Below are 26,637 nucleotides of genomic sequence, written 5' to 3' on the forward strand. Positions count from 1 at the left end.
AGTATTTGTATTAGTGCTTTTTACCTAAATGTAAACGAAGACTCAAAAGAATCACAAGAAATGTAAGAGCGCCTTCTAACATGGATCTCTCATGCTCTGCATCAAGTACTGTGTTTTGATGTTGTGAAGCCATTGTCAACAAATCCACTACCTTAAATCTATTAAAAAAATATTTGAGACAGATTTTTTTAAAGTTAAGACAAAATTAACTTAAATTCCAAATACTTCCTAATACCTGTATTAATAAAACTATGCTTACCTTTCAAAGACAGATGAAATAAAATAATCTGGATCAAGTCTAGATGCACAAACCTTTAAAAGATCAATAAATAAATAAATAAAAATAAAACCCACAAAGTTTATTTCTCAGTAGTCAGTATTTATTTATTCAGTATTCTTTTTCTTTTTTTCTTCCTTTTTTCCCCCTCTGGGTATGCCACATGGCTTGCAGGATCTTAGTTCCCCAACTAGGGACTGAACCTGGGGCCTTGACAGTGAAAGCACCGAGTCCCAAGTACTGGACCATGAGGGAATCCCCCGGTTTTATTTCCTGTGTTTATCATTCCTCATATTTTCTGTATCGTATTTCTTCAAACAGCTTACCTGGAAGCAAGTCTTTTATATGCAAGTCACTCTTGCCCTTTATTTAACTCACAGACCAAGCCAATATACCCCCAGGCCCCTTAGCCAGGGCAGGTACCAGATAGCTGGGGATAGCCTTTATGCCCCAAAGCTCACCAAGATGATTCAAACTAGTGCTAAACTACTTCCCTAGCCCTGCCCTGCCTTTCCTATGGAAACACCAATAAAGCTTCTGATCTAGGATTTCCCCTCATTCCTTCTGCCTCCTGACAAAAATCTAATGCTTCCCCTTTGGTCCTGCGTGGCATGGCATGCCCCTCTTCCTTTGGAAAATGTAAGTAATAAAATTCTTCTTTCAATAGCACTGACCTCTCTGTGTCCTCATTTAGTCACCTCTATAAATTAAAATCCCACAGGTACAAATGAGAGACTTCTGAAGTTCAACATCTGCATCATTAAGTTGGCTTACCTGTAACAGGTAAATGTCAGGATCAATCATGGAATTACAGAAATGAGACTGGACATAGGTCATGGCTTGTCCTTTGATCTGCAGACCATTTCTTACCCACATATTGCTGTGGATTTCAGCAAGACTTGCCTAGTAAAACAAAAATTAATTGAACAAAGAAGTCATCTAAAGTCAACCTTTATAAAATCATGTTATGATAAACAATCATTTCAAAATATTTTACAGCTTAATCATAGCATAAGCCTGATAGTCTGTCCAGTACTTAGGATATTCAATTCAAATATATGATTTTAAAATAATCACTATATTTTATATACTCCTTCTTTTGGAGCTTATATATGAGTTAAGTTTCTATGATGACTACTGGGCACATTTACAGTAATATTCACTGAAATCGTAAATGAGGTCTCCTGCATTGCAGACAGATTCTTTACCGTCTGAGCCCCCAGGGACTCCAGCCAACCCAAAGCCTAAATACACACCTGGATTTGGAGTGGGTGAATCATTAGTTTCATTAACATTTCCTGATCTGGCAAAACAGAATCCAAATCTAGTTCTTGACATTTCACAGCCTAAAAATTGTTATAAAAAAAGTTACTAACTCAATACATATTTCCCAATGTTCATAAAACAGATGAACAGAGTATTTAATGAAAACTTTTACCTTACTCAAAAACATAGCATAATAACGATGTAGTGGCAGATGAAAAGTGACTTGGTTAGGTGCTGGCTGGAAAAGAAGAAAATCCAGAAGTCAAATAATACTTTACAGAATTCAAAGAAGGTTTTAAAATGATAAAACAACACTTCCACCTTGATTTACTGGCCTATACTTTTTTTATCAAAAAGTAAGATTTTAGAAGTTATAGTTTAAAAACCCACTGTAGAAAAAATTATTCCAATTTAAACACCCAAATGCAAGTTCCTTAAAGGCACAGACTATATACTCAACTTTCAATCCTCTGACACATCTTGTACAGAACAAGGGATGGAAGACGTTTCCCTTTACAGTCAGCCATTTCAGAATCTTCGAATGCATGCACAACAAATGTGATGATAATAACAAAAACAATAATCACAGCTAACATTCACTGAGCACTTACTATGTGCCGGTCACTGTGCTGATAAGCACTTTATTCCTATTTAATTTAATCCTAGGAGAACCCTTTGGGGTAGAAACTCAATGTTCCAATTTTATGAATAAGGAAATTCAATTTTAAAAAACTTAAGTAACTTCCTAAGGCTAACAGGCAGTGAACTGAGAAGCTAGTCTGCTATATTCAGAATGATCTGAGGGTCTGACTACAGCCCTATTCTGAAGTGCAGTTAATGGGCTTACCTAGCTGGATGAGATGCTCCCCGTATCAGTGGTGAACACACAGTCTCTACAGGAAAGCTTAGTACAGTACATGTCATAGATCTTTGATATCCTTGTGGATATTACAAAAAGTGTATTTTAAATCTGTGACTCCCATGGGTCACACTATTGCTAAAGGGCAAACACAAATAGTTGTCTTTCTTAAACAAACAAGAAAAATGAAACATTAAAAGGTATCATTTGTTTTTAATGCTTCTATAAATTATTAGTAAAGTTTTCTCCTGTTGAAAAAAATCTAGCCAAAACATTCTCATAATTATGCTAATATAGTATCATATTGAGTCATAAAAATTTGAAATATGTCACCATCCCTGAAAGAGTTTTTTCCAAAACCAGTATGAGAATAAGATCCTCCTTAACATGTGAATAAACATCTATAGAAAGTTGTTCTGATAAATGTTTGGCTTCCAGAAAAAGGAAGGAATTCCTGACACATGCTGCAATGTGGATGAACCTTCGAGACATTATGCTAAGTGAAACAAACCAGCCACAAAAATACATATACTGTATGATTTCACTTAGGCATGCCGAGCAATCAATATCATAGAGACACAAAGTATAATGATGGCTGTCAGAGCCTAGGCGTAAGGGAAAATGAGATTATTGGTTTTTTTGGGAACAGAGTTTCAGTTTTACTAAACAAAGTTCTAGAGGTTGGTTGCACCAACAATGTGAATAACTGCATAGTTTAAAAAAGGTTTAAAAGGTGGTAAATTTTATGTGCATTTCACCATAATCAAAAATAAAAATCAAACAAGTTTGCCCTATGTTACTATTATCATTTGAGTAACATAACATATACTAACTAGCTAAATCAGAATCTTCTTCAATTTCCTTTGAAGGCATCAAGAACAGTGGTGAAGAGCAGGCTCTTAAAAGCTGGGTTTGCATGCATTCAAATCCTGACTCTACCACCTATAGCTATAAAACAGAGCAAGTTACTTCTCTGTGCCTAAGCTGCCTCATCCATAAAGTGAAGATAATAAAGTGAAGATGGACAACTGTGAGGATCAAGTAAAAGAACACAGTACCCAACACACATTTCTATTAATTGCTAAGCCATAGGCTCTATCTTGTCTTTTAAGGCTTGAGCATATGCTAAACATACATTGTTCTGCAGTTTTTTACATTCCATAATCTCCGTTTGTCCAATGTCACAAATAAGCTACTTGAAAAACTCTTTTATCACTTCTTCCAAATATACTCAGGTGTTCCTCAAATTCCATTCTCAGCTTTCTACTCTTCTCATTTGAGACACTTTATTCAGTTGATAGCTTCAGCTGCCAACACAAGATGACTACTAAATCTCAGCAGAAATCTCACTCCTGAACTCCAAAACCTACATTCAAGTATCTACTGAACATCAACACTTAATTAACATCCCATGGGGACCACAAATACACTGTGTTCAGACAAAACTCAGCATCTTTGCCCTAAAACTCAATCTTTCTCAATGTTTCTTCTGCAAATTCCCAGTAATAAAAATCTGAAATGTAGCCTCTTTCCTTCTCTCAAATCTCCTCCACTTGATAAGGCGTCAAAGTGTGTTTGATTTTCTAAGTACCTCTTAACTCTACTTTTTCCTCTCTTTCCATATTGCCTCTAACCAACCTTAGCTCAGGCTCTCAACATTTAGTGTCCAGATTTCAGTGCTAGCCTTTGCTTCTATTCTTACCCTCTATAAGAAACTTTTTGTGGTATCCACCTAGCTCACAACCCTCCCTTTTCTTCTCAGAATGTCCCTTCCTCCCCACTTTCCAAATACATACACACAGGAATTGGAGCCTGCCAGTCAAGTTTAGAGTAGTCACATCTGATTAGATCAGGGCAGGGAATCCCTATCCTATCATGGGCAATGAGGTTCTCTCTCACTTGAAAACTGAACTGGGATTTAAAGACTGTGGAGATTCTTGGAGTATGGCTGAAACTGCAATATAAGGCAATTATAGGAAGATAATGTTTAAAAAAGGCAAAAAAAAAAAAAAAAAAGCACAGAAAAACCAATTTACAGAAAGGGAAGAAAAGAATGAGGCAGAAAGAGCAAGGAAAAGCAAGAGACAAGAGCTCCTGTTCAGCTTTCCACTCAGTTCCTGAAGTCCAGAATGCCATAAGATCCCTGAACGATCTTTCTGTACTCATAATAAAGTATCCCTCCTTTAAATCAGGCTGCCTCAAAAGTGTTTTAAAAAGAAGTTTAATTAATACATCTACTTAAATCTGTTTTTAAATGCATATTAAATCTTCATACTGCCAGGTGGTAGTCTTACTGAAACATTACTTTAACCCTGTACTTCTCCATTTATCATCTTTTAATGGCCCCCTATAGTTTTAACCTCCTTTAACTGTCCAACTCTTGAGAGACAGGACTCTCCGGCCTCATCTATTGTCATATAAACTCATACACTATAAGTAGTGCCTTTGTATATGCTTTTCCCTTTGACTCAAATGCTATATATACTTGCTCCCACTGGATTAACACACCATAAGACTTTGCTGAAATGACATTTCTACTAGGAAGTTTTTCCTGAGTCCCTCAGGGTAAATCAGATGCTCCACTCTCTTCTTCCCTATAGCACCCTGGTCACAATTTTATACAGAAGCATTCTGATCAAATTAGCCATTTACTTGTCTTCCATTTCCTCAAATTAGGAACCATTTCATCACTGTATCTGCAGTGTTTAGAACACAGTAAACATTCAATAAATATTTGCTGGGTGAACACATGTTCTACTTTCCTCTTAGGAGAGAAGACTCTAACTACTCTGCTATATACTCATAAATGTTGCTCTGCTATACACTCAGAAATGATACTTAGAATTTCAGGATTCTTAAATGGCCTACACTTTTGGAAAAATTTATTCCATCCTGTGTTCTAAGTGATTGTTTGTCTTAATTCAGTTCAAAAATTATTATTTACTTCATCTGTGCTGGATTACTGCAATAGTTTCTGACCTCCATTCTCAGGCTGACAGAACAAATATTTATCACATATGAAATACATGCCTCTTAGTCAATCCTCATTGGCTAATAGTATTATCTTAGAGAGACTCGGTAATGCTTTAAAGCAAACAAAAACACTGTCAAGACAACACTGTGTCTACAGCTACTTGATTTGTGGCAGAGCAACAATTTTGACTCAGGTATGCCTAACTCTAAAGCTCCTTCCATTGCCAACAGCTAGTACGGCTGGAATACCACCAGACAAGCAGTGGAGAGATGTAGGCTCTGGACCCAGAATTAGTAGTAGTTTGCCATAAAACTACAGGCAAGTCACTTAATATCTCTGTATCTCCATTTTACATCTATAAAAAAGGAAAGGATAATAGTAATCTTCCTTACTTAACAAAGGTTGTTTTCAGAAACAAATATGTCAAAGCACTTTAAGAAACAAGAAACTTTTAAACATCGTAAAAGACATATTGTTTGACTGTCAAATTCTATTTAATCTTTTATTCTCTTTTCTTTAGTTCTTTGTTTAATTCTTCTCATTTATTATCAATAACAATTACTTTTATTCATGCCCACAGAACACTAACCAATTAATAAAGTTGTGGTACCTTTTCCATCAATCTCCTCTATTCTATTCACATTTGCACTGTCACTTTTTCCTCCCTGAAAGAAACTGATATTCACTCCTGAGAAATATACATTTAATAACATAAAAAATATATCCTTCTCTAGGAGATAAGCAAATACAGTTAATGTACTGTAGAATCTCCAAAATAACAAACAATTGGTCTCTTACTTCCTCCTTTTTTAAAGCCTAGTGATTTTATGCTTATTCTGAAATCTTTCCCTTATCCCATGAAAAGACATTCATTATATTCAAGGTTAAATGAGATCTAACACTACTTTTCTTAAATGCTTCTACATATATCAAAAATATACATACCTCATCTACGAAGTTAATGGCATCAAACCAGTCTTGAAGAGCTTCAAGGCAATATCTAACAACATTTCGGGTATATTCTTGAGTTTCCTAAAATAATAAGCTTTATAAATTTACAGTATATAAATATATATATGCTCAACTTCAAAGTATATGCAATGTATAAACACAGTTATGTGTATTATATATATGTAAAATAATAAATATACATATTTTCAAAATAACCACATTTGCCATTTCAAGAAATCATTTCACAAATAGTAACAATTAGTGATAGTCATAAAAATTAAAGAATATATCACCCTCTATATAATATATTCCTGAAAATGAACCAAAGCTGAAATAAATTTAAGTGATGTAAATTGGATTCCATTTCAAGAGTTTCTAAAAATGTAAGTTCCCTACTGTTATTATTGGGTAGACTTTCTTTTGGAATGATAAAAATAAAAGTTCCAGAAATGGATGGTTGCACAACATTGAGAATGTATGTATTTAATGTCACTGAATTGCATACCTAAAAATGGGTTACAGCAGTAAAAAAAAGTATGTTATGCATATTTTGCCACAATAAAAAAAAGAGGGCAGAACCTATGAGTACTATAAACAGCCTGTGAATATCTTAGCTTGCAAATGACTATGTTCCCCTTAAAATAAGGGTACTGTGAAAGAATATTATGGGCTTCCTGGGTGGCACTAGTGGTAAAGAACCTGCCTGCCAGTGCAGGAAAAGTAAAGAGACTCAAGTTCGACCCTGGGTTGGGAAAATCCCTTGGGGGAGGTCATGGTAACCCACTCCAGTATTCTTCCCTAGAGAATCCCCTGGACAAAGGAGCCTGGCAGGCTACAGTTCTTAGGGTCGCAAAGAGTCGGACATGACTGAAGTGACTTAGCACACACACATGAAAGAATATTGTAATGTTTTATGGAGAAATTGATTCAGTGAAATGGGAAAGTATTAAGTTACATGGAAAAATAAATCATGATAGCCTCTCTTTAAAAAATTAGGCAAAGGATTTGAAAAGACATTTCTCCAAAGAGGATCTACAAATGAAGAATAAGTGCAAGAAAAGATGCCAACATTATCAGTCATTAGGAAAATGCAAATCAAAGTCACAATGAGATACCACTTTATACATACTTGGATGGTTGTAATTTTTTAAATGTAAAATAAGTGTTGGCAAGAATACAGAGAAACAAACTCTCATACATAGCTGGTAGAAATATAAAATGGTGCAGCTGTTTTTAAGTTAAACACAGAGTTACCATGAAAGTGAAAATGAAAGGTGCTCAGTCATGTCCAACTCTTTGAGACCCATGGACTATATGGTCCATGGAATTCTCCAGGTCAGAATAGTGGAGTAGGGAGCCGTTCCCTTCTCCAGCGCATCTTCCCAACCCAGGGACAGAACCCAGATCTCTCACACTGCAGGTGGATTCTTTACCAGCTGAGCCACCAGGAAAGGCCACAGACTCACACATGACCATGCAATTCTACTCTCATAGACCCAAGAGAGCTGAAAACATATACTCACACAAAAGCCTACACAAGTGTTCACAGCAGCACAACCCACAGCAGCCAAAAACTGAAATCAACCCATGAATAGACAAGTAAGTGCAATATACCTATGCTATGGAATACTATTTAGGAAATTAGTGGCTTCCAGGGAATGAGACGAGGTTGGAATTGAGAGGTTGAGTTTTCTTTTTTGGCAGGGGGTACGGGCACAGTGTTAAAAATGTTCTGGAATCAGTGGTGATAGCAGCACAACTTTGTGAATATACTATAAACTACTTAATTGTATAGTTTAAAAAGATTAAAATGGTGAATTTCATGTTATGTGAATTTTATCTCAATAAAAAGTTTTTTAGAAAAACATTTTGGGGCATCAATGTCAACAAAAGGCAAGATCACTGTCAAACAGGTCACTGTTATGAAGAAGCAAGTGAAAACAATGCACACACAATGCTCTATGTCACACTCTAGCACTACATCTGACAAGTGCTGGTTAAGTGCTCCGAAGAGTCATGGCCAGGCTCAACTTGTGTCTAGCTTGCAGTAATCTAAAGCTTGCCACTACAAAGAAATTTCACAGCTTATTTGTTCCCATTTAGAAAGCAAAAATTAGTGACACTCTAGAAATGTGCCATCCCTTTATCCAAGCTATCTATTATTAATCAAGTATAACTTGTTCAACGATCCCTTAGCATTTTTAAGAACCAAATAGCATACAAGGCAATCATACAAAGAAAGTAAGCTATCAGGTGAAGTTCCCTTTTTTATTGCTAATCCTTTAGTTTTACATTTTATAATTTAAAAACATAAAGAAACAGCTTTTTAAAAATAATATTCTTTTTTTCTAGTTTACATTTCTAAAACCTCACAACACTGCTGTTAAAAAACTCTAGACATTCCTCTTTAAGAGACAATTACAGCAAAGTGATAAAAAGCACTGGTTCTGAAATCAGATGGATTTGTTTTCAAACTCAAGCTTCTACTTGTAGTTGTGTAAATGTGGGCTAGTTGTTCAACCTCTGGAAAAAAAGGGATGATACTATCTATTTTATAAGAGATGGTATGAAGATTAGATAAGAACATGACATAAGGAATATAGCATAAGAACAAAGTCTGGCATAGTATAGGCTCTCAACAAGAGAACATCTTATCTAGGAACCAGATGTCCCTTTAGCTGACAAACTCCTCTCTTAAGTATTACAAGATAACATAAGCTCATTTTTCTGTCTGTCATCTTCACTTCTTAGATTAAGGGACCCCAAATACAATGAAATCCTGGCCTTCAAAAATGAAAAATAACTACTGCTTGAAAACAATGATTTCTCTTCATCACAGAGAAAAACATAGCTTCAGTCTTATAATCCAAATTCATCCTAAACAGTCATCAGAATAATCCTCCTAAAATACTGATCTTTTCATATCAACATCAGATCAATCCTCTCTCCAAAGGCAGCATCTTTTCTGTTGGCTTATATGATGCTGCATTCTTCTGTTTTTCTCTCCTCTCCCTTTCTGATATTTAAATGTTAACTTTTTCTTCAAAGTCCATTTCCCTTTTCTCCCAACTTGACTGCATTCCATCCCCTGGCAATAAATGCCATTTTTATTCCCAGGGGTCTAAAATTTATACCCTAGCCCAGACTTCTTTAAGTACAAACCTCATATATCTAACTACTTATTCACTATTTCCACTTGGATGTTTCAGAGGCATCTCAAACTTAACATATCTAACTCTGAAAACTTTAAACCTGCTTTTCTATTATCTTTTTCACCTCTGTAAAATTATCTCCATATATAGCTACTCAAAAATTTATCTAACTCATCAATAACATACAATCCATCACCAACCCTTTTGGTTCTACCTTCAAAATACATCTTTAACATTAAAAATGCAGCTTTAATACACCTTGAATTTCAAACCTGAAATTCCTAGAATATTACCACAGCATCTTAACTGGTCTATTTGCTACTAGTCCTGATGCTCCCCATATTCTCCTCAATCCAGTCTTTCCAAACAAACAGAAGGAACTTTTAAATGTAAGTCTGATCACATCAAACCCCTACTTTAAAATAGTCACTGGCTTCTCCTTAAAATTAAATCCAAGGCTCATTAACATGATCTATAAGAACCTGCATTAATAATCTACTCTCTGCCTATCTCTCCAATTCCATCTCATTCTCTGGCTCCAGCCACAAACTCCTTAAAAAGACCAATCATTTCTTATTGGGGGTAGGTTATTCCATACCATCTGCCCTACTACCAGCCCTAATCCCACTCTTATTCTTCATATAGCTGGCATCTTCATATTCTTTCTTCAAAAAGGCCTTCCCTGATCCTCAAATCCATCAGTCTCCCCACTCATTATTCTCATAGAAACCTGATATTTTCCTGTAGAATATTTATAAACGCTTACAAAACAAGTCTACATGCTTACTTACTTAATGTCTATCTCCACTATTAGATTGCTCCATAGAGCAAGAACCACATCTATTTGATTTGTCTGACACCCAAAACCCAAACATCTAGATAGCATCTAGCATAGAACAGTGTTCAATAGACTTTTTTTTTAATAAATGAGCAAACAAATCTCGTACTAGATGACAGGTTTTTTTTTTTTTTTAATAAATGCTACAATGGAGATTAAAGGAGGTACTATACAAACAGAGACTAGAATCATAAATCTGAAAGAAGTGAAAATGAGCAGATTACCTGTCAGCTGAGTCTCTGAATACAACCTTTGAAAAGCTAATACTAACGGCTTTTCATTCCAGTTAGAACTGCTGCCAAGATCCTACCGTACACCACACAAATCAAAAGCTCTAACAGTGACACTTAAGCACATATATTTTTTAAGCTTCCCAGATGATTCTCAGGTAAGAGAAGCACTGAACTAAGCAGAAAGAATGAACACATATGTCAAAACAAAAAAAAAGGACTAATTTGAACAAAAGCACTGAAATCAAGAAAGGAACTGCATGCTGAGGAATAGTAATCAAGCCAATGAAGGCATGGAGGTAGTGGGGTATAGGAAGGCAAATTATGACAAATACATTGAAGACAAATTGTGGAAGTTCTTAAATGCCTCTACAGGAAATATGGACATTATCCTGTGGACAGAAAGGAATGTGAATGATTTTTAAGCAAAGGAGAAATAAGCACAGAGCTCAGAAGTAATTTAGATATTAGGAGAGACTAGAGTAGGAAGAATCTAGAGGCAGAAAAATCAGTTAAGAAGTTACCTAACAATGCAGATTTTTAAAAATACTGACATAAAGAAGTAAAACAGAGAAAAGAAGTGGTAGAGAGACATTTCTGGACAAAAGAGAGAATTCACGGTATCTGATTATAGTTTGAACACAGCTGGGGAGGTTTCTATATTGGAAAACTGCATCATTTATAACACCATACATAAAATGACTAAAGGACACAGTATAGACACATGTTTTTAAAAAGCTAGTTAGGAACCTGAGAAAACTCATGTACCTCTCAGGAGAATACCAGAATATTCTGACATTCTACACTGAATAACCAGAGCTGTTGGAAATTTGAACCTGGCTAGCCTGTAACAAAGTTGTGAGTCATCTGCATTAAGAGAAAGCTGGAGTCATGAGAGAAAATAGAAAGCCACTTAAAGAAACACATACATTTAAAGAGTATATGTAGAAGAGTCTCATAATAACTCTGTAACAGCAGGCTTTACTGTCCCATTTCTGTTTTGTTCCTTTTAGGTTTTTAAAAGAAAAAGTCTGAGAAGTTCAAATAGTTTTAAATGAGTTGACCAAGTCACCTAAGTTGAAAGAGGCAGAACCAAAAGCACTATACCATCTTTTGCAGTATGCTTTCTGGTACAGGCTAACAGGTAGGACTTCATGGGATCCATACAACAAAATCTTAAGTCCTTAGTTTTGTAGGGTCAGGAGATAACATTTTTCTGAACTATCCAAGGATTCTGGAGACCCATCAAACCAATACTTTAAAATGCATAGGTAAATATATGTATTTTTTTAGAAAGACAAAAACATATGCAATTTTAAGTGAGCTGGGCTTCCCTGGTGGCGCAGACGGTAAAGCGTCTGCCTGCAGTGTGGGAGACCCACGTTCGATCCCTGGGTTGGGAAGATCCCCTGGAGAAGGAAATGGCAACACACTCTAGTACTCTTGCCTGGAATATTCCACGGACTGAGGAGTCTGGTAGGCTACAGTCCATGGGGTTGCAAAGAGTCGGGCACGACTGAGAAACTTCACATTTCTTAACCAATTATAAGAATTTATGTTGTTGCTATATACTCTTAGGTTCTTTTCACAAACAAACGGGAATTATATGAAATGTATATTGATTTTGTTCTTGGAATCTTAAAAGTGTAAACTTTATTGAAGTTTATCCTCATCCCCTGAAAGATAAGAAACATTAGGTAACTAACTGATAATGGATAAAATGAAATAATAAAGTGAATGTGAAGCTACAAAGACTATTTACAATAAGGGAAGGCTAGAAAGATCTGATAATTCATTTACATAAATCAAGTCCAATCTACCTAAGAATAATAATTACTGTCTTAGGTCAACTTTCACAGAGCTAAATTCAAAATTAAGCACTGCATATTATTACATGCAAGTAAACAAGTCAATGTTTCCACAAATATTTTTCTTAAAATTATTTTAAAGGTAAATACAGAAGTTAACAAAAATATTTTCAACATACCCTAACTTTACAGTGTGATAAGAGTCCCCACATTGGCTGTGCACAGGCTTCAAGTTCAGCAGCAAAGGCAGCGTAGTAGGTCTGAGATTCAAACTCCACATGCTCATTTAGTTCTCGCTTATTTAAATTCATACCTTACAAAAATTAAAACAGGTATAAACCATGCCAAATGGAAACAAACACCCATACTCAAAATCAAATAAAATACTTCCTCATACCAAACAGATTTTAATGTTCACAAATGGCATAAATGACAAAATATGTATAGAAATTAATAAATTATTAAAAATAAAATAGTCTGGTCCTTTCAGAATTCTTTATAAACTAGACTTTCTTAAAAACATTTTGTGAATTATCTCTTTCTTATATAACATAAATGAATATATTAAATAAACTCAAAACTATTTTAATTGGCACTGGTTGAACTTTTTATGGAAATGTTAACAATCTTTCTTACAAGAAGATTTCTAGATTAATGCTTTAAAATGCTTTTTAAAATTACACTCCTATTTCCTATATAATAGTTTGACTTTTTTCATAACTCTGATATGTTTCACGAGCACTTTATTAAATACTTACAAATATCAATTAAAATGAGACATTTCTCATGTAACTGAATGATGTGCTATTATCTTTTAATTAGTGTCTGATAGTTTACTATTAATCATTTTGCAAACTAAAACTAAATAAAAAAGAAAAAAACTGAAATTCATACCTTGAAAGAAAGAGACAAAGTTCATCCATGTCACTAACAAACCATGGTCCTCCAAAAATCTCTTAGCCACACTTTGATGAGAAAGGATATTAATAAAATCACTGACAAGAGGCCAATAAGTGTTATTCTTCAGCAATGCTTCTCCACAATTCACTACAACATGTAAACTATTTTCTTCATCTAAAACAGACACAGACACATACACCCAGAAAAAATTAGCTTAAAAAAAATAGCCTTACCAATGATAAAGATTATATATTTTAGAATCAGAGTCACCTAAATTCAAACCGAACCTGACATTTAATACCTATATGGCTTCAGGTATATTACATAGCTCTGAATCAATTTCCTCACCTATAAAAATGGGGAAAAAACACATATATTAAGGGAATTAAATGTTAACATAACACTTAGCACATCATTATAATTATTATTACTACCTGTCAAACATATTACACGATATTGAGTTATGAAACTATAAAAAAATACATAAACTTCTTAAACCTTAAAAAAAAAAAAAGCCTCAAAGTTTAAACACATCATTGGAAGAAAGAGACGGGGAGGATTAGGGTTGTAGAAAACCTTTACTATTAGAAGTTATAACATGTATGTATTAGCTCTCTTGACCTATTTCCCTATTCCAGCTTAACTGATTCACTGGACAAATAAGCCCCCCATTCACTGTAAAACACATTAATACCCATAATACACAGAATGCTCAAAATCGAGCCTATTCCAGACTACACAAGCCCCAAGGTATATGCTTATCCAGAGTCTGTTTTTGTTTCTGTTCATACTAATTGTTCTTTGTATTATAAAATTTAAATCACAAGTATATAATCTGATAAAACATGAATGCATAAATAGAGCTATTATAAAACCTGGATCATAAGCTTTTGAAAGACAATAAAAGTGCCTAAGAAAATCTTGGAGGAGAAAAATCGTAAGAGTACAGAAGATTTTCAAAACTCAGACTGTTTCATAAAAATTCTTATGTTCTTATTCTACTTTAAAGAAACTGAAAATGGAAATCACAGGTGCTGCTTTACAAATGTAGTATATACAAGAAGGATAAGAGAGAATTCCAGTAAAGAATACAATAACTTACAAATGCTTTGCCCAAAATGAAAAGACTGTAGAACAAACAAGCATCCCTGTGATTTAAGTTAAAATCCTCTGTTTAAGATACCTATGTATCATTTTTTAACAATTCCTCACTCTAATCAACTTTCTAACTAACCACCCTATTGTCAAACTCATCAGTGAAGAGGGCTTCTACTGTACTTCATATTTCCATAAATTAAATTTAGGTTTCAGTTCATGAAATTATTTCACCCAATTCAAACTTAACAACATATGAAACAGGACCCACAATAGAATGAGAAAGGGTACAGGTGAATGAGGAAATGGAGATAAGGGAACTTTTACAAATTACCCACACCTAAGATTTGGAAACAGTGACAGACTTTATCTTTCTGGGCTCCAAAATCACTGCAGATGGTGACTGCAGCCAGGAAATTAAAAGACACTTACTCCTTGGAAGAAAAGTTATGACCAACCTAGACAGCATATTAAAAAGCAGAGACATTAATTACTTTGCCAAGAAAGGTCTGTCTAGTCAAGGCTATGGTTTTTCCAGTGCTCATGTATGGATGTGAGAGTTGGACTGTAAAGAAAGCTGAGCACCAAAGAATTGATGCTTTTGATCTGTGGTGTTGGAGAAGATTCTTGAGAGTCCCTTGGACTGCAAGGAGATCCAACCACTCCATCCTAAAGGAGATCAGTCCTGGGTGTCCACTGGAAGGACTGATGCTGAAGCTGAAACTCCAATATTTCGACCACCTCATGCGAAAAGCTGACTCATTGGAAAAGACCCTGATGCTGGGAAGGATTGGGGGCAGAAGGATGAGATGGTTGGATGGCATCACCGACTCAATGGACATGAGTTTGAGTAAACACTGGGAGTTGGTGATGGACAGGGAGGCCTGGCGTGCTGCGATTCATGGGGTCGCAAAGAGTCAGACACGACTGAGTGACTGAACTGAACTGAACTGAAGATTTGGAAATGTTCTCTGACAACTGCAGCCATTACGAGTCAGTGAGCAGTTGATTTTGATGGGACAGTGCTTACGGATGCTGAGATTTTTTTCAACTTTTATAAACACTGAGAATCACTGTTTAATTGAAATCAGAGGATGAATAAGCGGAATACAATTAATCAAAATCACTATTTTCCTGACACTGCTTTAAATACTACTGTTCTTGTGAAAAATACCTTGGAATCTATAATGAAACAAAATGACTAGAACTTCTATTTTTATCCAACTGATACTTTTCCAAATATAGATATAGAGAGAGCAGTGATTCAGTGTTAGATGATATTCACTCAGCAACAAATATTTACTGAGCTCCTACCGAGAGTCCAGCATTCTAGTAAGCTCTGAAAATAAAGTGGAAAGTAAGTCAAGATTTTATACAGTCTCTTTCTCTGCTGAGATTAATATAAGAAGACACAGCATGGTAGGGCTGTAATTGATAGAGTACAAGAAATCATAAGAACAAATAAAGCTGGTCTACAATTAAGGAAAAAGTGTTTCCTGAGGAAGTGATGTTTATACTGAGATTTATAGAATGATGTAGAAATTGGGATTAGCCAAATAAACTAGACACGAGGAGGAAATGGTATTCTAGGTAGAGGAAGCGGTATAAAAAAGATTGGAACTACTGGACAAAGAATGCAAAGGTTAAGTGGCACCAGTGAGTCTAGATGGCCTTATAAATCAGCTTTCAGAGTTTGCAGTTCATGAGACGAGAATGGCAAGCCACAGAGGGGGTTTTAAGCAAGAGAGGACATGAATAGATGTTTAGTGTGGAAAGTGATTATAGAAGAGTGCTGATGACTAGTAATAGAAGGCCTAGAGATGGCAATGGCTTGAACTACGGTGCTGGCATAAAGAGCAAAGATGAAAAGAACTGGTTATTCTAATATATTTAGAAGGATTTAAATGACAGACCTGGCGATGGTCACTATATCTACAAAGGGTAAGAAGTCAAAACTGACTCCTAGGTTTTAGGTTGGGCAGCTCTGTAGATGGTTAGTGTGGTGCGAAAACACCAACTTGAGCACTAACACACACAAACTTATAGACACACACACAGATGTAATAGGAAAGAAGCAGAACTTCATTTTTGGTGTTGACATTGTGTGTGTGAGGTGCTTGCAGACATCCAAAAAATATAGTTCAATAAATAATATGATATTCAGGACAGATGATCAATCTGGCATTATGAGCAACTACAGACATTCCTATAGTTATGCAACACATGGTTTAAAGTTCCATTCTACACAGAAAATTTCACAGAACAAACTATAAAATTTCAGGGATATGGAAAAGTATAGGAAAGAAAAAGTATAAGGAGGGGGTCACGTACTACTAGAGGCTTTTTCCTTTTAATCCTCAGTTATTGCTGTGGCCATGTGAATACTCATTATATCAGCTCCTATATTTACTAACAGTATAGACAAAATTTTCAAACAATGACAATGACATACATACAAAGGCTAATGACAATGCATACAAAGGCTAGACAGAGGCTGTTACAAACTAAAAAGCATAGAGAACCTGGGTAATATCTGTAGCTAATTCAATATATTTAAAGCTCATTCCAATACTCTTCATGTAAAAACAAGGAAAACATATGGTGTTTTTAGAAAACCAGTAAGTATGTACCATGAAATGTTACATACTTTTGAAAGAGGAAACAAAAACAGCACTGGAGCTAAAGATAGTGTTAGACTTGGCTTAGAAATAATGTAATTTATTGCTAGAAAAAATACATTTATATTTTAAGATCTTAGCAATGCTACTTATAGCTATTTAGCTTTTGGAATATTCAATCTGTGTAAGAATTTCCAGGACAGACTAACTGCATTAGAAGAAAGTATATGTAGAAAGCAATGAAGACTATGTAATACAATTTCAGAAAACACTGGAAAAGTAAGAAACGCAGAGATAGCAAGACCAAGTGCCAAGAAACACCAACACTGACAGAAAAAGCAGAAAATAATTTCACACTGCACAAAGAACAGAGAATCAACAGTGTGAAATGCTAATGAAAATCAAGCAAGATAAGGTCCAAAGTTTTATCACCAGCTGCCTTATCATGTAGTCATAGAAAGGGTGACCATATAATTAATCATATAAACTGGAACACTTTTGAGAGTAAAAAAGACTGTATTAAAATTGATGTCAAAATAATAGGCATAACCTGGAGCAGTTCTAGGAAAAGTAGGACATGTAGCTAATGGAGTCCTGGACAATTCTGGAGAAGCAACAGAACGATGGCAACAAACACTAGATGGAGGTGGGTTAGTGAGTGACTGGAAGTTAAGGAAACAAATACAAAACCTCTCGCAGGAAAGCTGACTAGGAAAAAAAAAATGAGAGGCAGACTCATATACATCTTCTTCCCAAACATTCTTCTCTAAAACACAAGCCTTACATAATAAGCACAGCTAAACCACCTAGTCAAGAAAAAAGATTCAGTTCTTCTGAGAAGAGTAGATACTTTTTCATTTTTTCAAGTTTGCCAGTTTATAAATTAAAAATGCTATATTTGTGAAAAGTCTTTTTCTAATTATATAATTCTAAGTATAAGAATATCATTGATACAGTTCAACAATGACAGATACTATTTCAAAAAAGAAAAAGAGTAATATACACAGCTGATGGACAGGTTGCTGGCGTGCTGCAGTCCGTGGGGTTGCAAAGAGTTGGACACGACTGAGCGACTGAACTGAACTGAATATACACAGCTAAGTATCTAATAAAGAAAAGGGCATCCTACACAAAGATAGAAAAATAATGCAAAGCAGTTTTTACTATTTCCATTAAAAAGGTAAAGAAGTATACTGCTTTATGTAAATAATATATTCTCCCACTATACTTACAATGGGAAGTCAGAGTTATTGTACATAGTGAGGCGGAGTATGAGTTTTGAAGTCAGACACCTAGACTTACACTCACAGCTATAAAACCATAGATCACTGACTTCTCAACTCCCTAAGCCACAGTTGCCTCACCTATAAAATGGAAAAACAGCATCTACTCCCCAGAATTACTGATGGTTACATTAGATAAAACATATTAAAGCACTGGGAAAGAAACCATGGTATACAGTGAGTGCTCAAAAGATGGCAGCTCTCATCATTATTAGTGAGCTATTATTACATAGAAGGCATCATGCCTGCACTGACCCCTATATAAATTTTCAGGCCATGGTACTGCACCTGAGAATAGGCAGACTATCAGTATAAAGAGAAAACAGGAGCTCGTATGCAAAAGGAGACAGCAGCAAAAGGCACGTCTCAAGCATAAGGTCTCCCATTCACAGAGAATGGAAAGGTCCTAAGATTAAATTTGAGGCATTGTTTGTTATTATTTTTTATATTTAGCTCCAAGTGCCAACAAGTGAAGACAAAGTCCTATTAAAATTGACCTGGCTGTACTGTGGTTAAGAACAAAGATTCTGACATCAGGAGATACAAAGTCCTTCTTGGTTCTGCCATCTACTAACTTATATATTCTATGGCAAATGACTCAATTTCTCTAAGCCTCAATTTACTCATCTTTAAAGTGGAAATAATAACACCAATCTAGAGAGCTGTTCCTGGAGTAGGAAATGGCATCCCACTCCAGTATGTTGCCTGGAAAATCCCATGGACAAAGGAGCCTGGCAGAATGCAGCCCATGGGGTGGCAGAGTCGGACACGACTGAATGACTGAGCATACACAGAGAGTTGTTCAGAAGTTTAATTAAAACAATGTATAGATAATATTAACACAGTGCCTAGTACATAGCAAATACTCAAATATTATAAATTATTATGAGGAGGTAAAGTCAAGATGAAAGAAAGACCACAAAGAAATAAGAATGAGAGGAATTCCTAGAAATGTTACGGCAATATGAAAAGGCATTAAAGAAGAAAATTAAAGATCACATTAAAGGAACATATAAAAGGCAAGATTTATTTCAACTTTTAAATTATAAAAGTATACAGATATAAAATGTCTAAAGCTGACAATAACAAATTCATGACTGCAGAAATAGAAATATATCTAATAAGAAAATGGTTAAATAAGTTACAGTAAAGTCATATGATATTACTATCTGCAATCATTAAAAACATGTTCTTAATGTGACAGAATATTTTAAAGTACATATTCTTATCTACAAAAATACTCAGCTCACAAAAAGAAATGAAACATCCCAAGATGTTAACAAGCTGTTTGTGAATAACAACTGTATTTAAAGTTTTTTCTCTAAATTTTGCTAAAATTTTTCAAGCTTTAACAAATATGTATTATTTTGTAATATTTTTAAAAGTTACTTTTAAGCATAAAAAGAATTTTTAAGGCTAGTTATGCAAAGTGTACTTATAAAACCAGTGAAAATAATTCTGAGTTTACCTTGTAGCTCACTTTTAATAAGGCAACTTTCCATCATGTATAACAGCACAGTGACCATAATATCCAGCAGCTGACATTCTTCTGTTACCTGTCTGGCTAGCTCTTCATTGCTGAACAACTGAACACTAATATGCACAATTCTGTTAGACATAGTATCTGATTCATGACTTTTCTTCAGTGTCTTCATAATGAAAGCATAATGCTGAACAAAAGTTTTTGTAAAAGCAACCTGTAAAATGTTTTAAACAGAAAGAAAAAAACAAAGTTTAAGTTATATAACACATTTTCAACACATTATACCAGCATTTTAAAGCTATGATTAGCTTATGACAATGTCCAAGACAATTGGAAAAGTAATTTCAATGATGGTAGTCTCACATTTGTCCCTTTTTTGAAAATCAGCAAAACAGTTTGATAGTTAAAAAATATTCAATATGCATTTTACATTATTAAAGTTTTAAAGCAATTACAAAGATGGTTTAAAAACACAAATCTTCACTTTGCACAAAGGTATCAATTCACTAATGTCAAAGCATGTCTTCGTCCTGTGCTAACTACTTTAGCAATAAAATCTAAAGTCTCATTTGAAAATCATTAAGTTGTTTACACAACTGAACAATAAGTGAGTCAATGTGACTACTCCAAAAGAAATGATATTTTTTCTATTTGATCTGAAAGCCAACCAATATTTAAGTTTTCTTTTTTGTGTACCATATACACTTCGTCTATTGTTTTCTTAAGTAGACATAAACACAAAAAACAGCATTATTAAAATGTCACTCCTAAAGAGGCTTTACTTCTTAAACCATAAGAAGAGCTAAACCATGATTCACTGTCTTTTCAGACACGAGGCTGTATAACTTTGCCATAACCATACAAGAGTAACTGGTGGGTCCACACCCTCTGAGAATAGAGACTTCACTCATCTACATGTGTACATGAGTCAATACCATTGTGTCTTTAACAGTTATGGCCAGAAGCTACTAACTCTGTGCTTTTCCCATGCTGAATCTCACAATCTAAATTCAGTTGTCCCCATTAAACATTTTCTCAAAGCATATTGCATCTTTCTCCTTTAGAGAATTTACTACAATTTTTAACTACATATTTATTTGGGTAACTGTGCTTTTGTTTGTCCCCTAGCAACTTCTCTGGACCAAGACTCATGCAGGAAGGTAACCCTAAGAATCCCGCTCTGTAAAAATGCTTTGACTCAGATCTAAAATACTGTGCTTTTTGTGTAGGCCCTCCTTTGGCAACTGAGCTGAGAAATATATCAAAAAGATTTAAAATTGAAAAGGCAAAGAAAGGTGACCAAAGTCCAGAAAAGAAAGAAAAAAATGTAGATACCTTATACTCTTGATCTGGAAGCATGTTGAGTAAGAAAGTCACCATCTTCTGGGGAAATTCATACTTTATTGTCCAAAACAATAGCTCTTCTAAGAAACTTTTATGTTTCAAAACATCCATTATGGATTGATCTACATAAGAAAAATAATATTTATCACCCTGATGATTTAAGTTGCTCATCTCATTTAAACCTTATTATAACAACCCAGCAACCTCAAACATCTGAATATGCCTAAAAATCAAGGCTATCCTTTCAATAATTCAAATGATAATACTAACAATATCAAGTTGTTTCTATAATGTCCACAGTACAATAAAATACTTAGTCCTTATAATTCAATATAAAGTAGTTACTAGAAAAATAATTACTTGTCCTTAAACATAAGAACCAGACATGAAACAATGAAGTGGTTCCAAATTGGGAAAGGAGTATGTCAAGGCTGCATATCGTCACCCCGCTATTTTACTTATATGCAGAGTACATTATGCAAAATGCCAGGCTGGATGAAGCACAAGCTGGAACCAAAGACTGCTGGGAGAAATATCAATAACCTCAGATACACAGATGACACCACCCTTATGGCAGAAAACAGACAGGAACAAGAGCCTCTTGATGAAAGTGAAAGAGAAGAGAGTGAAAAAGCTGGCTTAAAAATCAACATTCCAAAAACTAAGATCATGCATCAAGCCCCATTACATCATGGCAAAGAGATGGGGAAACAATGGAAAACAGTGACAGACTTTTTTCCCTTGGGCTCCAAAATGACTGCAGATGGTGACTGCAGCCATGAAATTAAAAGACGCTTACTCCTTGGAAGAAAAGCTGTGATCAACCTAGACAGCATATTAAAAAGCAGAGACATTACTTTGCCAACAAAGGTTTGTCTAGTCAAAGCCATGGTTTTTCCAGTGGTCACGGATGGATATGAGAGTTGGACCATAAAGAAAGCGGAGCGCTGAAGAATTGATGCTTTTGATCTGTGGTGTTGGAAAAAACTCTTGAGAGTCCCTTGGACTGCAAGGAGATCCAACCACTCCATCCTAAAGGAGATCAGTCCTTTAGAATATTCATTGGAAGAACTGATGCTGAAACTTCAATACTTTGGCCACCTGATGCGAAGAGTTGACTCATTTGAAAAGACCCTGATGCTGGGAAAGATTGAAGGCAGGAGGAGAAGGGGATGACAGAGGATGAGATGGTTGGACGGCATCACCGACTCAATGGACATGAGTTTGAACAAGGTCCGGGAGTTGGTGATGGACAGGGAAGCCTGGAGTGCTGCAGTCCATGGGATCACAAAGAGTCGGACAAAACTGAGTGACTGAACTGAAGCATAAGCCCTTTATCTAAAATTTCTACTATGATTTAAAACAATTATCTTACAAGAACAATATTCATGGCACATAATTTAAATAGTAATAATTTTAAACTAAAAACATACTATTAAGGACAAACTCCAATTTTTGTTTTGAAAAATCTTTATAGGATAATTTATCTATTTCTTTAAAATTATCCTTCACAAATGAAATGCTAACTTCACTAGAGAAAACAGTCATTATTGCACTGCTTACTCTAATATACAAAGGCATTTACTCTCTTCTGGTAGGAACATTCCAGGAAATACACAGAATGTTAGCTATGTTTACTTGCACTGGACTCAAGACGCCCTCTTCATACATAGAGGAAATAGGAAATGGATGTCCCTTTTGAATTAAAAGGTATTCGAAGGGGGAATAAATTAACTCCTGGAAAGCCTATTTCTAAAGCCAAGTGCCACTCCTAGAGGAGTGCACACCTTAGGCTCTATCCTGCTTATCTCTGCCTCCTTACCTTGCTGAATCAACAGAAAGGTCTCAACTGGTACACGAGGAACTGAATTTTTTTAAATTTTACACTGGAATATATTTGATTACCAATGCTGTGTTAGTTTCAAGGTGTACAGCAAAGTGTGAATTGAATGTTTTTAATACTTTAGTTCTCTTTTACCCCTCAAAATGAACTAGAAAATTCTATTAATCTTTACTAAAGCAAACTATCTTGGGATACTGCTCTGAATTATCAACTCTATATAAGGGCATCAAGTGTCAACTATGGACTGGTTCAGTGCTTAAGCAAGAACTAGAGTCAGATAAGAGATCTGAAAAACCAGTATCACATGAATCAAAATACTCAGGTACAGTCCTAACTAATTACATGTCAAGTAGTCTTCCAGGGTAATCTTGCAGAATTTTTTAATTAACCCTACCCCAATCCTATCCCCATGTTACAGTTCTTCTATTATTGAGTAATGTGTTCATATCATAGGTGGCTCAGTGGTAAAGAATCTGCCTGCCAATACAGCAGACTCAAGAGAGGCAAGTTTGATCCCAGGGTCAGGAAGATCCCCTGGAGGAGGAAATGGCAACCCACTCCAGGATTCTTACCTGGAAAACCCCATGGACAGAGGAGCCTGACGGGCTACAGTCCATGGGCTGGCAAAAGAGCCAGACACAACTTAGTGACTAAACAATAACATCATGATCTCCTCAGGTAATGAGTCTAAAAGAGTAACAACTCAGTATTTAATTACTCTCTTGATTTTTTCATAAAACACTGAGCTTAATAAGACTTAAATCAGATACAACTTTAACCCAATTTCCCATTAATAATTAACAACCACTATTTTCAGAATAACAAATTCATTAATCTAGAAACACTATGATTTAAACTACACAGAGACAAAAATATCTGTTAATCCCCCATCTAACTCCCTTTCAATGGAGCCTTCAGAATAAGCCATATGCAGAAGGACTAAAAATAGAAATACAATTATACTACACAGCTCTTACTTGGAAATAAAAATTATTTATTTTTCAAATCTCACAATTTTCTACTTGTAAAACAGAAATCTCTTTCTCCTGCCACTTGCAGGACATGGCAATGATTTAAAAGAGAAATGACCAGTTTTGCAAGAAATGAGGTAAAATATATTCAAAGGTCACACTGACAGATTCAAAGTCAAAAAGTAATAAAATCAGGGGTCAAATGAATTAGGTGACAGGAATAAAAGGATTATAATTAAAAATTAGAATATAACCTACAGCACACATTGTTGAAGCCAATTTAATTCTCAAAATTCACTTGGTACTAACATGATTGAGAATTTCACTGACTACCAAAAAAATCCCTGCCAGATAAGTGCTTCTGAAAATAATTACAAAGCTGAACAGAAGTAGTATTTATTCTTTTTTTTTAAACTAGTAGTAATTATTCTTAAATAGTTATAAGTTATAGTTATATTCATAGTTATATGAATTCAGTTATAACTCTCTGCAAGTTTGTATTAGCCAAAGAAAAGCCTGAAGCTACTATAATTGTGTATCAAGCATTAAAAATTAAAATATACAAGCAACTCCTGCAGCTCAATTCCAGAAAAATAAATGACCCAATCAAAAAATGGGCCAAAGAATAAACAGACATTTCTCCAAAGAAGACATACAGATGGCTAACAAACACATGAAAAGATGCTCAACATCACTCATTATCAGAGAAATGCAAATCAAAACTACAATGAGGTACCATTACACGCCAGTCAAGATGGCTGCTATCCAAAAGTCTACAAGCAATAAATGCTGGAGAGGGTGTGGAGAAAAGGGAACCCTCTTACACTGTTGGTGGGAATGCAAACTAGTACAGCCACTAAGGAAAACAGTGTGAAGAGTTCTTAAAAAACTGAAAATAGAACTGCCATATGACCCAGCAATACCACTCCTGGGCATACACACTGAGGAAACCAGAGCTGAAAGAGACACGTGCACCCCAATGTTCATCACAGCACTGTTTATAATAGCCAGGACATGGAAGCAACCTAGATGCCCATCAGCAGATGAATGGATAAGGAAGCTGTGGTACATATACACCATGGAATATTACTCAGCTGTTAAAAAGAATTCATTTGAACCAGTCCTAATGAGATGGATGAAACTGGAGCCCATTATACAGAGTGAAGTAAGCCAGAAAGATAAAGATCATTACAGCATACTAACACATATATGGAATTTAGAAAGATGGTAATGATAACCCTATATGCAAAACAGAAAAAGAGACACAGAAGTACAGAACAGACTTTTGGACTCTGTGGGAGAAGGCGAGGGTGGGATGTTTCGAGAGAACAGTATGTATATTATCTATAGTGAAACAGATCACCAGCCCAGGTGGGATGCATGAGACAAGTGCTCGGGCCTGGTGCACCGGGAAGACCCAGAGGAATCAGTTGGAGTGGGAGGTGGGAGGGGGGATCGGGATGGGGAATACATGTAACTCCATGGCTGATTCATGTCAATGTATGACAAAACCCACTGCAATGTTGTGAAGTAATTAGCCTCCAACTAATAAAAATAATTGGAAAAAAATAAATAAATTGAACTTCATGGAAAAAAAAATAAAATAAAGATATATTAACTTTGTTTTAAATAAATAAAATAATCAAATACACCAGAAAAGCTGTGCCTTCTATTATAATGAAAATAGCTGCTGTTATGTACAATCCAATTTTTCTATCTTCAGACATAAAAGGCGGGGGGGGGGGGGGGGTGAACCACAATGTCTTCACTGTCATTCTTAAAAGATACAGTTTCCCAAGATATTTAAAGCATGTGTTATGTGTTTTATACATTATGTTATAGAAATCTGGTTAGAAATGCTTTCATTACTTATGTATGATTATTACCTTTAAAATCTTGATTAAACTGTCATGACCTTCACAACACCTAAAACCACTTCAAGCGAAACTGTAAAATGAAATTTCTGAAGAATCAGTATGTGGTATAAATGAATGATAGCTTTTAATTTAGACAATAGAGTCCAGGCTCTACAACTCACCAGCTCATCTTGGCCATGTTAGCTGAAGTCCTCTAGGGCTAAGTTTTTCATCCTTAAAACTGAACTTTTGAAAATAGGCAGTGATGTGTTTGTTAGCACAGTGCCTCTCCTCTTGTCCATCATTACATATTTTATTTTCAGCTTGCTTTCAAACTGTTGAATCAAATTCTTACAAAAACTAAACCACTCTGTACTTCAGACATTTTCAAAAGCAACAATCACTTCTTGGAAAGAGTTTCTACTGACTGAAAAAGCCATTTCTTCAATGTACATACTCAAACCAAAAATAACTAATCAAGTTTTACATCTTTACTCCTTCTTATCAGTAAAGGAAGGAAGGGACAACGGTCTATCTCAAATGCAAAAAATCCAGATATAAAGAAAACAAACTTCAACATCAAGTCTGCATAAAATGTATCTTAAGCCAGAGTTTGACCAGGCTGAAGGAAAACAATGACCTCTTAACACCATGAGAGGTATTTTCCGAACATCCTTGAAGCTTAAACTCAAGTATATGCCTAACAATCTCCTTCAACTCAAATGTGTCTGAAGGACTCAGGTAAGCACATGCATAATTCTGGTTAAGTCAAAGAGCCAGGTAGCCAAATGGGTTTCTCATTTCTTTCAGGCATTACAGGTTTTCTGCAGGGCCAAGACAAAGGGGAACACGTTGCAGGTGTGCGTCCTGGACAGCAAATCAAATTTCA

At 35.2% G+C, this 26,637-nt stretch overlaps 1 protein-coding gene across 1 annotated transcript in view; it reads right to left on the reverse strand.

Moving 5' to 3' along the window:
• Positions 1–26,637, reverse strand: part of UBR3 (ubiquitin protein ligase E3 component n-recognin 3) — a 190,776-nt gene that overhangs the window by 106,207 nt on the left and 57,932 nt on the right. The window contains exons 7-16 of the mRNA XM_061135459.1: positions 21,070–21,200; positions 19,720–19,948; positions 13,250–13,429; positions 12,535–12,668; positions 6,322–6,408; positions 1,716–1,781; positions 1,534–1,623; positions 1,052–1,180; positions 260–312; positions 25–158 (exon numbers count right to left, since the gene is read on the reverse strand). Of these exons, the coding sequence (XP_060991442.1) occupies positions 25–158; positions 260–312; positions 1,052–1,180; positions 1,534–1,623; positions 1,716–1,781; positions 6,322–6,408; positions 12,535–12,668; positions 13,250–13,429; positions 19,720–19,948; positions 21,070–21,200 (1,233 nt within the window). The remainder of the gene's footprint in view (positions 1–24; positions 159–259; positions 313–1,051; positions 1,181–1,533; positions 1,624–1,715; positions 1,782–6,321; positions 6,409–12,534; positions 12,669–13,249; positions 13,430–19,719; positions 19,949–21,069; positions 21,201–26,637) is intronic.

Source organism: Dama dama, chromosome 33 (genome assembly GCF_033118175.1).
Source record: "Dama dama isolate Ldn47 chromosome 33, ASM3311817v1, whole genome shotgun sequence".
In the NCBI taxonomy this organism is placed as follows: domain Eukaryota; kingdom Metazoa; phylum Chordata; class Mammalia; order Artiodactyla; family Cervidae; genus Dama; species Dama dama.